The 15,377-nt window shown below is 37.8% G+C and overlaps 1 protein-coding gene across 1 annotated transcript; it reads left to right on the top strand.

Annotated features, from left to right (window-relative positions):
• The first annotated feature begins 3,747 nt into the window (after nt 1-3,747).
• On the top strand, nt 3,748-14,645 carry kmt5aa (lysine methyltransferase 5Aa). The gene is made up of 7 exons (XM_074691038.1): nt 3,748-4,022; nt 6,032-6,182; nt 8,376-8,586; nt 8,670-8,757; nt 10,632-10,691; nt 11,146-11,336; nt 11,592-14,645. Exons 1-7 carry the CDS (start codon nt 4,014-4,016, stop codon nt 11,800-11,802), a joined length of 921 nt encoding a protein of 306 aa, XP_074547139.1. The 5' UTR covers nt 3,748-4,013; the 3' UTR covers nt 11,803-14,645.
• Nucleotides 14,646-15,377: the final 732 nt, after the last annotated feature.

Raw genomic sequence — 15,377 nt, 5'->3', positions numbered from 1 at the left:
CCATTTAAATAAAATGTATTATTATTATTATTATTATTGTTTTATTATTATTATTATTATTATTATTATTATTATTATTATTATTATTATTATTATTATTAGCTATTATTATTATTAGTATCATTATAACGTTTGAAGTGGTCTTGAAAAAGTCTCACTTTGCCTGTTTATTTTAATTGAGATTATCAGCACCAAAATTGGTCATTTCTGAATGCTTTTTCACAGTATCTGGACGACCTTACCAAGCCATTTGCAGCAAAGTTTCTATGACAAAGTTTAGCTGTAATAATCAAGATCTTTCTTTCTCCTGAAAAAAAAAGGATTTCTTGGATTTGTTTTGTAGTAATATTAGGCACTGGATCCGGGTAGTCGAAAAGAAAAAGGACAGAAGAGCAGAGGGACAGAGCACGGGCCAATACACAGGTTAAGCTGTTCACCTTCTTCTTTACACTTATCTAAGCTTCAAACGGAGTCTATAAAGTTTGCTTATTGTCATCTTTCAAAGAATAGCACTATGTAACCACAAAAAGATACATTGGCTTGTTGTGTTGTATCCTGAGAAAAGTTGTCTTGAACAATGAAAAGTACTGTCAAAAAGAAGAGCTGCTTTCTACATTTGTTTCCAAAACAGATGCACGTCTTTTTGACAGTGAGTGATAGTGCACATGGGAACCACAACCTTTATCTGGATAACCCCCACATAGCCTGTAAATCTGAAGAAAATTTATGCTCCTTTTCCGTGGAAATGAAATTGAGTCCCTGGCTTATGCATTTTTCTCAGGCTGAATTGTGAATACATTTTGGACCAATGCCAATGAATAGTTAAAAATAAAAACAAAAATATATTCTGTTCCAAATTTGTTTTTCATAAATGATAAAATCTTTGGTGTAATGATAAAAAACAAACGCGATGAGGTCTGCATACAAATAAATATCTAAGGTGATAGAAAAAAATGATCAACTAGGTATGAAACAGGTGAAACCTCTACTGTATCTCTCTGTATGCTACCATGCTCTCAGAGAGGATTTGCAACTAAAGCTAGTGAAGTGTGGAAAAAGTGTTTGAAGTTTTACATTTTAACCTGGAGACTGTAACAGTTAACTGGAGCTTAATGGCAGAAACCGATGAGAAGGTGCAGAGTTCAACTCAAGAGCCCAATGTCCCTCAAAGTTAGTACAAGTATAATTTTATTGAAAAAATAAAACAATAAAGTATGCTGCAAAACAGCAAGCAATGTTAACATTCAAGACCAAGTAAACCAATGTAAACTTCTGCACACACTCCAGTGCTATCAAAGACAAAACTTCAAGCAGCAAACCAAACATTTCACAAAAATACATTAAAAAATACAACATTAATGATAAAAAATTAGTCAATTATAATTGTGTTAGCATTAACCCAAGCATCTAAACAGGCTTCTAAAGCTCCTGTGAGGGACTTTAAGTATGTGTTGATTGTGGCGCCATCCTTTGGAGAAAGTGATATCTTTTAATTTCTATATGAGTTTGGTTATTGGCAAAAATATCTTCATGGCTTTTTTAATACTAAAGTGTCTTACTCACTGAATCCCCTTTCCAGTGTTAAGTGCAATCAAATGCAGCCAACGCCTGCCAGAGGTTAGAGATGACTTAGAGTTAGATGTTAAAATACACTTCTCAGAATTGTCAGTCTTAATTAAGATGGACTCATTGCTTTAGTAGGCTATAAAAAGATGACACTATTAAATTCAGTAATAGTAGTCACTGGTAGAAAAGCAGAGAAGCTTTAAGTATCCTTTTTTTGTGTTTGTGCACGCAAATATCATATCATGATTTTACAGGGTTTCTAAATATGATTTTCCTATTGGAGAACTTTGAAAGAAAATATAAAGTAGCATGTTTATTCATTACACTGTGACTGATAGCTGCCAAATACCTGTGAGTGATGAGTCAGCAAAACAGGCATGCAGGTGACAACAAAAGTGTCTTTCTTCTGGAGCAGAGACTCTGTGGCATTTCATTACCATAAGGCACAGAGTCACAAATTAAATCAAGTTGGAAGCTTAGACGGGAAGCAGCATCAAAGTTGAAGGTAAGTTAAACATTTTCTGTTGCTCCCTTCTCCCATTATTGGAATAAGGTGGTCCATTAAATTTACAACACAATGTTGGCATTTGAGACTGCCAAGTCAGCAAAAAGCCACAGTGGGGTTATTTACGGACTTCAGAATTACTGTTAGTGTAAAAAATACACATCGCAAGTATACAAGTGGAATACAAGTTACCATGCATACAGAGTGTACATATGACCATAACAGGGATACTCTTGCCATGTGAATAATAACAGTAATAATGAACTTGTGAATGAACTTCTTCGAGGAGGTTCGTTCAGCGGCTGGGAAATCTGACAAAAAAGTTCATGTAAAGACACACACACAGAAATAACAAGCCTTTTTATTTTGGGATTCAAGAACAACAAATACAATTCCAAGAAAAGAGTGTGAAACTGCTTGTTATTACAGAAAGGAGGGGGAAGGGTAAAGTCAGGTATATTGGGACAGGTTTTGCAATTCCACAGTGTGATCATGTTCTGACATGAACATAAACCAGTATTATATTTCTGGAGTCCTCAAGTTGTCTACTTTGTTTATATGAAGTAAATGATTTTGTTAATTATTTTCAAAAGGGTGGCATAATCTTTTAATGTAGTTGACACAAATTATTAATTCTTCACCTTTTGGTAATTTGGAAGTTTTCTCCCCTACAATACTCACCTGGTTTTCTACTTTGCACTAGCTCCAACAATTAGGTATTATTGTTGCTTTGCTACCACTTGCACACTTAAGATCGAAGCCCTGTTTTAGTTGAGATTTATAATTTGCATCAGATAAGTGAATACATTTAAAAAGTCAGGCCAAAAAGAAACATTATGAGAGTAAGTTTGAGCAACTGTAAGGTGTAAGCAGGAAAGAAGTGATGAACTATCTTATATTTAAAGTTTGAACATATATCATTAAAATCTTCACATAGGTGCTACAAAGTTGATGTCTTCCTTTGGTCTGCAGCTCTATGAAAAGGGTCTCATAGAGATATGAAGTAGCTCTGGTTAAAGGCTTTATGAAAAAAAACTAGTGTTTAGGTTCATTTAAATGGCATGTAAATTGTGCCCCAAACTACTTAAAGCAGTGTGTGCCTATTTTATAAAATATGAACACACCTCAAAATTTATTTATGTATTTATTTTGCTACACTAAAATATCTTAAAAACTTGTACATAATTTATATTTCCATTATATTGTGCATATATAATGTATGGCCTTCTATTAAAATAAAGGCACAGAATGTATTTCTGTTACCTCACATTTTGTGAGGGCAATCTCAGTTTGATGCTGATCACAATCTGAGGGGCTAATTCCTTAAGCAGTCACAATTAATCTTAATCCACCCTACATGAAATGGATGGATACATGTCTGCGTAGTACAACCATACAAAAAAGGTCAAGTTAATGCAGGCATATAATAATAATACTAATACTACTACTACTACTACTACTACTACTACTACTACTACTACTACTACTAATAATAATAATAATAATAATAATAATAATAATAATAATAATAATAATAATAATAATAATAATAATAATTTGCATTTATATATTTATTTTTTAATACATGGCATTCACTTTCCACAGCTGGTTGTGTAGTTTAAGGATGTAAAGCATAGGTAAAAAGTTGCTCTATCGCTCTCAGCCAGCAGAGGGCGCCAACGCCTCCCCTCCCCGCCTCTCATCATTAACAGGGAGGAAAACATGGCGGACAGGATCTGTGGAGGCTGCATCGGTTGAAGCGGTTTTCAGTTTAAGAACAACTGAAAGGCTCAAAGTCCCCGTGGGAGAAGGCCAGAGTGTGGGGAGGACACGGCTTGACGACCAGGGAGAGGTTAATCTTTTAACCAACGCAAAAACTAATTTAATATTCCCCCTGAATCAGGACACAGCCGAGCGAGGAGCCACAAAAAACAAGTCGGACATGAACGGGGTAAGTTAGTCAGTAAGACATCACCAAACACGGTTAAACTTAGGCTGGCTTTGGAGGATTATCCCCTTACTTGATAAAAATACTCATCCGTCATTGAGAGTTTTAATTACCGTAACATTTTCCCGGTATGTTAACCATTGGTTAGCGTGAACATTGAATAAGAATTGTATTGTTGGGGTTCTTTGCTAACATTAGCTGTTACATGTGTCTCCTTGCTGTCCAAGTGTTTTGAATGAAGAGAAAAATCGTAATGATATTTGGTCTTTTTGAAGTGTTTATCAGTTGGAGCGCAGCTCCTTAGGTATGATTGGGTTTTGGAAGATTTTTATGAGTCTTCAAGAAGCAGGAGGAGGCCTGTGTGTTTTTTCTCTGTTTAAAGGGACTGATGGGTTCGTGGGATGTGGGTGTGGACCCAGCATGGTGACCTCCTCAGGGCCCCACCCACAACACCACACCACCAGCAGATGTTAAGCTTTCTCTAAAGCCCACGACAGGAGATTTTACTCTGTTATGAAACGGATTGAAATGAAAATTAATGCCTCTTCATGATCAAAGACAAAATTCACAATTAATAGTTGTGAGGAGAACCCTTAGTAAGTACTTGGATTTCTGCTTAATTTGGTCACGAAATGTGTCCTGATCTTAATCTAAGTCACAAATATAGACAATCACAGTTTGCTCAAACTAATACCATGCAAACAGTTATATATGTTAATGTTTAATTGAACACACCATGTAAACATTCACAGTACAGGATGGAAACAGTATGTGTGACTTTGGATTTAATAACTGGTTGACTGTCCTTTGGCAGCAATAACCTTAACCAAACATTTCCTGTAGTTACAGATTACATTTGCAAAACAGCCATGAGGAATTTTGGACTTTCTCTTTACAAAACCGCTTTAGTTCACTGATATTACTGGGATGTCTGGTGTGAATCACTCTACTAAGGTCATGCCACAGCATTTCAGTCTGGTTAAGGTGTGTCTTAGCCATCCTATAATGCGTATCTTCTTCTGTTGAAGCCATTTTCTTGTTAATTTACTTCTTTCCATTGGATTGTTGTCCGGTTGGATCACCCTTCTTCTTTTGAACTTCAGTCAACTGACAGGTAGCCTCCTGCAAAATGTCTTGATAAACTTAGGAATTCATTTTTCATTCATCCAAACCCTGAGGCAGCAAAGCCGCCCCAAACCAGGATGCTCCCTGCACCACACTTCACAGTGGGACCCGGTTTTGATCTCCACGCATAGTGTTGTGTGTTTCTTCCAAACAACTCAACTTTGGTTTCATCTGTCCACAGGATATTTTGCCAGTAGTGCTGTGGAGCACTGAGGTGCTCAAAGTAGAAACAAGAGAGTAGAAAGAGTGCTGAGCTATCTCCATTTATTGAAAATATGTCTCACTGTCACTTGATGAACAGCAAGACTTTAGAGATACTTTTGTACCTCTTTCCAGTTTTGTGCAAGTCATTGTAGGTCTCCTTAGAGTACTTTTGTGAGAGGCATGGTTTACACCAGGCAAAGCTTCTTGAGAATAGCAAACTGAAGACTGGTGTATGTTTTGTCGGAGGCCAAGGCATCTCTGTCCATCACGTCCAATCTGGTCTCATTGATTGGACTCCAGGAGTTCACATACTTTCACATACTCACAGAGAATGTTATTATGTTCAGTAAAAACATGAACACAAATGATTGTTTGTGTGGTATTAAGTGTAAGCAGACTGTGTTTGTCTATTGCTGTAAATTAGATAAAGACCAAAACACATTTTATGACCAATTTATGAAGGATTTCAGATCACGCTTGTTTTTGCATCTGTATGTATAAGTAATGTCAGATGACATAATGCACAGCACATGCTTTTGTACTTTTCCCACAAATATTCCCAAGGAGTAACACATGTGACTGATAACACAAAGCAGGATGTTTGTTTTAAAGCCAGAAAAAAAGCACATGGCAGGAACATGGACTCATAAAACCTTTCTCTTGCTCTCTTTCTGTATTCACAGGAGATTGTATGCACAAATCAGTCATTCCCCGTCTTAAACTGCAACAAGTCCGTACCTCCAGTTCATGATGAAAACACGATCAAGCTGACACAGGAGGAGAGATGCTCAACAATATGCTGCCAGCAAACCGATGCTCAGCGGCAGGGAGAGGGTGAGTGTTTGTGCTGACAGGGTACAGATATTCAAAGAAATCTGACTGATTAAAACTTCACACACATGCACAGAGGGACACATAGACACAAGATCATGAGCTGATCTATAGAGGGATTATTTGTTTATCAATAATGGCGGATGCGGGTGCAGAAGCACTGCTGAGTATAATGGTTTGTCAACCAACTTGGGGGAGTTGACAACCAAAAATCACATTTTTTAACTTAATATCACTTATACAGATGGTAAATGGCTCCCAGGTTTGTGAAATAGCAGTGAGTGGATAGAAGAGATCAGCAAGTGGATCGATATTAGGTGGACAGACATTTTTTGTGGAGAAATCTAGCAGAACTGTAACTCAATGCTCATGACTGCATTATCTGTGGACACTTACCAGATTGTGACAGGCCAGGACATTAACTTGTCAATAAATCAGAGACCCACCCAGACCAAAAAGAGCATACAGACTGCTGAGTCTGAGACCCGATTCATAATAAAAAAAACAACAACAAAAAAAAGAAAGATAAAACTGCTCCAGATCAGAATATTGTTGGTTGTGTATTTCAGGGTTATTAGACTGGTTCATCATTTCACAATATTCCCTTATTTTATTTTGATCATGAAATCTGTTTCTGTTCATCATAATTTATAGCTTCACTTATTATTTCCTCTCTATATCCAGTCCATTTGTGGTCATAACCTCGGCCCCAAACCAACTTTTTCATTAAATAAGATAAGTCAAATCTGTATTTTGAATGTCAGCAGTTAATAATGTTTGTTTGCTGCTAAACCTGGTGAACTGATGTTGGATACAGACATCGAATTTAATCACACCTCCGCAGACAGTGCTGGTGTCTCACTGTTAAGTGTGACCCTGTTAACTGGTGTCTCTCGGCCGTTAATCACTGATACCTTCCGTTGAGAGTCACCACTTAGCATGGTCTCTATTAACTCCAAAACACCAGTTGCTCTGTGATGGTCAAACTTGATAGAAAATTTGATGCTGCTAACAGGTTGAGTTTAGTGTTAAAAAAATGCTAACTCATCTGAACCAATGTAGCTAAATGCTGCTTTTGCGGTCAAAATGCATGTGCATCCCACTGATGACGTAGACTGATAATCTCTGTATAGAAGAAGGAACAAGTTTAAGTGAGCTAATATTCAAGATGCTTACTTCATCATACAAACTCAAGAACCACATTTTCTAAATGAACAAATGTTCCTTGTGTAATAAATTCAGGGAGGTCATGGTGTGGCATGGCTGACTTATTCGACTAATAGAGCAGGGATAGAGGGAGAGAAGAAAAAGAGGGAGCTTGATGGGGTAAACTGATGGGTGGAAAGCTTTATTAAAAGAAGAAGGAAAAAAAAAAAAGAAGAAGAAGAAGAAATTGCTGTGGAGATCCTGAGATCTTGTCACCAATGAAAGATAATTTCATGAAGACTCAACCCCAATTTAAAGGTCTTAAACATTTGTTTTGTTTCAGGGTTTAAGGAAAAATAGTTGTCAGTATCTGTCATTTATCAACCTATGTAAGACCAAAAAATGTGTGCACACTAATATCCACAGATTATCAATCTAAAATTGGGAAAGTTTGATTAGATATGACACTGAAAACATATCTAACATTTCACTATTCTTCTGCCTATGTCAATAAAATAAATTGCTAATGAAAGAGCAGCACTAGCTGTCCGCTGATTTCTTTGTAAATCAACTTTGTTTCCTTAGAGGCTGTTTGGTGCGATTAAAAATACTCTCGTGGCTAAAGTAAAGTCAAACTTGAAATCCATGCTCAAGGTCAAACTTGAGCATGGATTTTTTTTAAAAGAAGCTGTATTGATTACAGGATTTAACATGAAAATGATTGTTCCACTCCACTCCTGTTTCACTCATATTAATCTGAACTGTGGGTGAAAAATGGACTATCTAGTAACAAAAGACATTTATTTTCATGTGATCACAACTAATCGGCTAATAGTTTGGTGTAAATACTCACAACACTCCCGTCTACTCATGTGTAATTGTGCACAAGTGTTGCACCTCTCAGCTTTCCAAAATCGGTATCATTCTGTTCCAGATGTACAGCCTTGAACAGCCAGACCCATCTGAAGGAGAGTTTCAGCAATGACGGATCAGTATTTATTTATGTATCTGATGACATAATGTGTATTTTTTGTTTTCTCTTTCCTTCAGGCTGGAGAACAAACACCAACACTATCTCACCCAAAGACGCACAGACAGATTTCTCTGCGGTGGAGGGCAAGTGTTCACCCTGCTGGCCAGCACCCACAGATCACCACAGCTTGTCTCCCCATCCCCTCCACAATAACAACAGCAGCCCCCTCCACAGCCACCCGAGGAGAGTGGTGCGCCGAAAGGTCAAAGGAAAGAAAGCACTAAAAATGTAGGCACACCTCAGAGCTCGTATATTTTCTGATCAAACTTAACCATTAAGTGAATGAGAGGATTTGTCTTTTTCCTTTTCAGCCCTGGTGGGAAAAACTCCCAAAACCGAAAACTTACCGACTTCTATCCAACACGGCGAAGCTCAAGGAAAAGTAAAACAGAGCTGAAGGTGGGTTGAGTTGTAGGAAACCTTCTAGTGGTTTATTTATTGTTTTTCCTTTCTTGAATGATGTAGCTTCACTCTGAGCTATGCTATGTGATCAGGAGCATCAGGAACTTTTAGTTTTGTTGTCCCTGTCTCTACTGCTGCCTGAAGTCCTGTGAAGATTGTGCAAGAACAGACAGACCATTATCAACATGTGCAACACTGCAGTTAGCCTGTTAGCATGTAGGAGATTCAGCCTGAGCTGTTTTTTTGGGGGGGTATTTTATGGGGGCGTTTTTCATGCCCTTTATGAGTTGGGAGAGAGCAGTGGGTAGAGTAAGAAACGGGCCAATGGTGGGGTATGACATGCAGGAAACAGGACACAGGCTGGACTTGAACCTGTTTAAAGTGATACTCCAGGATGGAACAAGCTGGGTCCTATCACAAGGTTTAGGGCAGAAATTACCCCTACAGCAGTGATTTTATGCAGCAGAAGCCCAGGGCGCTCGCACCAAACACCCCCTCCCTGCTCCTCTGCCGGTTTCCTCTGCACTCAGACGGGGCCATTTTTTACTTGACCAAAAACACAAATAAAAGGACTCCCACCGAAAAAATCTGATATGGGTCTGCATTCACGCTTTATTAAGAGAATTTTCAGCGCGATACTTTCACACAAAAACACCTCTAAAAAGGCTCTAGTTCTCATCGTGTCTCTTCGTCCTGGCAGACTACCTGCGTTTGTTTATATCCGGCACGCCGTGCGCGCGGACTGATACACCAAGCAGCGAGCGCCTCGTAGCCAGCTGTGGCTCTGCAGCGGAGGTAGCGCCGTTTTACAACACAATGAGAACTAGAGCTTTATTTAGCTGTGTTTTTGTGTGAAAGTAATGCGCTGAAAATTCTCTAAATAAAGCATGAATGCAGACCGATATCAGATTTTTTTGGTGGGAGTCCGTTTATTTGTGTTTTTGGTCAAGTAAAAAATGGCCCCGTCTGAGGGCAGAGGAAACCGGCAGAGGAGCAGGGAGGGGGTGTTTGGTGCGAGCGCTCTGGGCTTCTGCTGCACAAAAACACTGCTGTAGGGGTAATTTCTGCCCTAAACCTTGTGATAGGACCCAACTTGTTCCATCCTGGAGTATCACTTTAAGGGTGAACCCCATGGGGTGCAACCTAGACTGCTAGGCCACCTGTGCTTCCAGCCTGAGCTGTTTTATAATTGTTTGTTGCACTTGAAAGAAGACAAGCTCAAAGAATTCAAAATGTCAAAATGCTTGACGTTAAGCGAGACAACAAATTTTAAAATCCACGACAGAGATTGACTGGTGTTTTGGTTTAAAGAGCAGCTCTGTGAACTGGAGACTTGCAGCGGGATGCATCTTTCTCAAATGTTTTTGGCTCATCATTAGATACTAATTTGATGAAGAGAATTGGACATTGGAATCAAAGACTAAACTAGGAGGAATTCCTGGGGACTTCTACTCTATTTGAACAGCTGTTGTAAACTGGATATCCACTGACACGTTCAGCTGAAGGTCTCCAGTTTACAGGGTCACTTTTTAAACAGGAACACCAGGAGCTGAAAGAGACACATTCACACCATCAGACTCAAAGACGACCATTGTTTAGGAGTTATTAAACCAATTTGGTCACAGCTGGGGGTCATCTTATTGTTGATGGAGGGAGGGGAAATAAAAACACTATGACTGCTCCACCAATCAGAGACATTCAGCTACAGGCACTGCCCTCAAAAGTCCCTGGACCAGTGGAAAGTACCATCTCCCCTGAGCAGGAACTTTTAAGCAGGGTGGTACTTTGGAAAGAAGTGTTTAAGTTGAACGATGACTCAGGTGTCTTATCGGCTCCATTGCAGTGATGTCACATGTCCTTTTTGTTTGCAGTGTGAAGAAAAGAAGCACTTAGACGAACTCATCACAAAGGGAATAGAAGAAGGAATGAGGGTGTGTTTACCTTCCTATCTCTTTCTCTGTCTCCCACACACACACACAGGAAGTAAAAAGATCTACATTTAAGATCCTTGTTCAAACCAACACACAGGTGACATCAAAACATGCTCCTGTCCGACTTCTAAATGTCCACGTTAGCTTTGCTGAAAACAGATTCTTTTGTCACCCACTACAGCTGCTGGGCTCTCTTTACTCTGTGAGGCAGCAGGAGGCTGTTATTTTTCACAGGAAATCAAAACTCATCAAGCAAGTTTGAACAAGTTAAGAGCAAAACTGTCAGAATTTAAATTTCAGATCAAAAAAATCTGTCAGGCACTACAGACATCTTTTTGAGTCATTCAAGTTCACCACAAGTAATAAAAGTTGTATCAGATTTCTGAATCTCTACACAAACAATTTTTTACTTGTTTCATTAAAAAAACATCTCCCGATACAACATTATTTTTAGGTGCAGCACATAGAAGGAAAGGGGCGAGGAGTGTTTGCGACTCAGTGTTTCCAGAAAGGAGATTACGTGGTGGAGTATCACGGGGACCTGCTGCAGATCAACGACGCCAAGAAGAGGGAGGCTGAATACGCTCAAAACCCGGCGACGGGCTGCTACATGTACTACTTCCAGTATCTCTGCAAAACTTACTGGTAGGATGATCCTCCTACTACCTCTCTGTTTATCTCTGCTCATTACATTCACACAGAAAAAAGTGTTTTATGCTAGAAGGTCTTTCTCCTAAACAACCTTGTTTGCATCCTCATTCTTGTAACGACAGTGGCAGTTATAAAATTACACTTCTACAAATTCATATTCGGACCAGTGTTTGTCAGAATTTATGAAAACATCTTTTGAACATCTGCTGTTAAACGTCAATTGTTGGTGTTTTTGGTTTTGCCCTGCAGCGTGGACGCCACCAGAGAGACTGACCGAATGGGTAGGTTGATAAATCACAGTAAAACCGGAAACTGCCAAACCAAACTCCACGACATAAACGGCGTCCCTCACCTCATCCTCGTCGCCTCTCGAAACATCGAGGAGGGGGAGGAGCTTCTGTACGACTACGGGGACCGCAGCAAGGCCTCCATCGCAGCCCACCCGTGGCTCAAATACTGATGGAAGGTCGGTGAAGAAACAAACAAAGAAAAGGGAAACTTCCAGTAACAGTCACGTTTCTCTTCAGCTCGTGTACAAAATGCCTTTGAAACAGAATGTGTCCCTTTTTGTTGTAGTATTGAGGAAACAGGATGCTGGGTGAGGATGGGGGTTGGGGTGGGGGGACTTCTCACATTCTGAGGTCACATGACCTCAGTACTTTTTATTTATGCGTTTCTGAGACCTTCTGGTTGTTTTGCAGCTCATTTATTTTGTACATTTTGTATTAGAGCAAAGCTTCTACAGCATGCAGTTGATAGTTAACGCTCTGCATTTTTTATACGCCTTTTTCTTAATTAGTAGTTAGCAATACTTCAATTCAAAGCCCCAGACTTCTGCTTTTGGATCAAGTATATGATGCAAATCACAAGAACCTTAAAAAAAACAACATAAAGACTCTGTTTGAGTGGGATTCAATGTCAGACACCAACACTCACACTATCTTTGACTGTAGTGTAAAAAAATCGCTAAACTCATGGTTTAGTCAGGGTTTGATCACATAAAGAAAGAGACTGTTGAGGAACTTCTGCTTAAACATGTATCATAGGAATACAGAAAAAAGATTTATCTTCTGTTTTCATGCTTCTTTTCACGTTTTTAGCCTATTTTAATGATTAGGATGCTTATTACATTTAATTTATTATACGTTATATTCCACCGTTAAGTTCTGTTGTGTTCTATAAAGCTGTAGCTCATTTCTTCTCACTTCAACATGTGACTTATTTCTGATGACCTCTGCTCCATGACAGCAGGACAAACACATTCAGGACAAAATTAGAGGTTTAAGTGCCTCTTCATGGGTGTGGGGAATCACCAGTCAACTATTCTCACTATTTTATGACCTATTGTAGACTAATAAATGAATTTATAAATTAAAAGTGAAGGAGAAAGTTTGTTTCAGCGCCAAATGAATGAATTTATTAGGTTTGTTGGATTAACACACAGAATTAAAAATGAACCAAGCTGTCATATCACCTTGTCTTCACTTCACCTTCCAAATATTCAGTACAGGGCTCTCCCACCATCACCCTGCTGGTTTAACCAAATGTCATCAAATGAAAACAGATTTTAATACAGATTTTTTTAAAGCTACCTTGAGAACTTTTTAACTGGTTATAAAACAGTCTGAGGTTTATTTGAACATCTCTTCAAACCGTCTAGAGCAAACCAAAAAGTCTGATCAAAGTAAGGGAAACACTTGAAATTTGACTTGAAAAGTTTAAATTGAACAATATTTGCAAAGAGAAAGTGGCACCACTTAGTCCACAGGGGGCGCCAAAGTCAGAACGACATCACAAACAGAGCCTGGAGTCAACACATTAATGTTTGTGGCTGTAGCTTTATGTACAACAGGTTTTAAGAGAGATACACTGCAAAAACTGACATCTGAGCAAGTATTTATGTCTTATTTCAGTAAAAAATGAACTTTAAGACTTAATGTGAGCCTGAAAGTCCAGAATAATGCCTCATTTCAAGATATCAAAAAGGAAAAATTGATTTACTAAATTGTTTGTAAGGATTTAAAATTTGCGATGAAGTAAGAAAAATATCTTTAGTTTCATGTGTTAAATTATTCCACATACGTCAACAAACTTCACCCCAATTTGAAGATGTTTTACTCAACATGATTCAAGTGACATTTTTAGACAACACTTGAGTTTTTGTTTTTTTTTCAAATTTATTCATCAAATTTAACAATTTACAGCGATAAAATTAATTCATTTACAATTTCTGTTAAATGTTGAACTTTATCACATTTCATTCATGTTTTTGTTTTTTTCACACATCAGGCTCTGGGTGTATCCATAAGGGTTGGGATGTTTTGTGTCAGAGTGGGGTTTGGTGAATTTTTTACACTCCTGCTGTTTCTTTTGAATTTCTGCAGCTTTTCTTTCTATTTTTTTTTTTTTTTTACACAATAGTTCTTTCTGCTCACATAAATGTCACAAAAATGTTCGATGTGAAAGTATTTAACAGCTGAACAGCCAACAGGTCACTTTTTTACTTAATTTATTTCACATTTTATCTCTGTAGCTTTTTCAAATGTTTATTCATGAACTAGGAAGTAGAGTTTATCTTATTTATCTTGATCTTGGTTTAATTTGTTCTGAGCTAGATTTTCACCTATCTGGTAATAAACAAAAATCTGAATAACTGTAACAGGTACTGGTTAAACGCACTACTTTGGTCATATCACTACAATCAAAAAACAGACGGGTGTTTCCTCTGTTTACAGGCTAACAACATCAGCTTCAGATTCAGGAAAAAAACTATCAAGAGCAGCATAACTGGTACAAGATTTTCCTAAAATGACAGAATATTCCTTTAAACCCTCTGAATACAGTTTCTCATGGGTCTCCATAAAAGTGTTCAGACATCATAAAAGTTTGCTCTGCCAGAGTCTTAAAGTTTCTGAAACATTCATAGAATGGAATCAAGGCTTTGTTAAGATTCCCTGTTTTTGATTTAACGAGCCAACCTTGAAATAGATATTGTCAGTGTTATTCAGAGACATGTGAAGTGGAAATATTCAGGAACTCCAGTGTTTTAAACATGAAGATATTATCTTTTATTATCTATTATCTTCTTCAACATCTCTTCTGCCACCTCTTACTGTAGCATTTTTCATACGTCTAAAGATGTAAGGGTTATTTCATTTTTTAAATGGAGAACAAATGCAATAATACCTGAGGAGCAAACTGACCTGTTGGCATTAGGAAAGAATAGATCTTTGCTGTTGTAGCGTTGAAGAAATCTTAATGCTGGGGTTTTGTCATCCATGAATAAAGATGTAATATGCAAGAAACACGAGTTGGCTTTCTGTAATCTCTTCTTCAAACAACAAAACAACTCAAGCTTTGTGCTACTGTATTTCATAGTAAAAGGCAACAAACTTCTTTTTTAAATTTCTTATTACAGGGTCCCTTTAACTTTTTAAGTTGTTTACATGAAGTATGATACTACAAGGTATTTCTGCTGTCAAAAATATGCAGGGTCAGTTGGGGTTATAATTAACCAGAGTCTGGTTATCCCCTGTGAAGCCAGCACCACACAGGACTCACCCAATACCCATAAATGATAGGCTGGGTACTGTTTCTCCTGGACATTTTTTTTTCTCATTTATCAAATAGGACAAAACACCAAAACATTTTTTGTACAGGTTAGTCAACTTCCCCCAATCAGAAAAGAAAAGACAGAGAAAATGTGCATTTAAATAAAAACAATAATCATTGATAAATGATAATACTGTATGATATGCTATGAAATGAAATGTCAAGGTCTCTGTAGTAGTAGTTACTGTAGACTAAAAGACAAATTTGGAGGAATATGAAATAATCATAGAAATAATAATGTAACTTAAAAAATTGTATAGAAAGAAATAAAAGACAAAATATTTAAAAAAAATGTAATGTACAATTAGTCTAATCAATGTCAAAGTTTGATGAATGAGCAACAGTGCCAACTTCTTTTCTTCTGCTTTGAATCTTTGTGAACATGTTTCAATCATAATTTTAAAGTGTAGTAATTGGAAAAAG

Source organism: Halichoeres trimaculatus, unplaced genomic scaffold (genome assembly GCF_033239565.1).
Source record: "Halichoeres trimaculatus isolate MK-OKI-2021-1 unplaced genomic scaffold, fHalTri1.1 fHalTri1_scaffold_16, whole genome shotgun sequence".
Classification (NCBI taxonomy): Eukaryota; Metazoa; Chordata; class Actinopteri; order Labriformes; family Labridae; genus Halichoeres; species Halichoeres trimaculatus.
The sequence above is the reverse complement of the archived record's forward strand: the minus strand, read 5'-3'. Positions and strand labels throughout refer to the sequence as shown.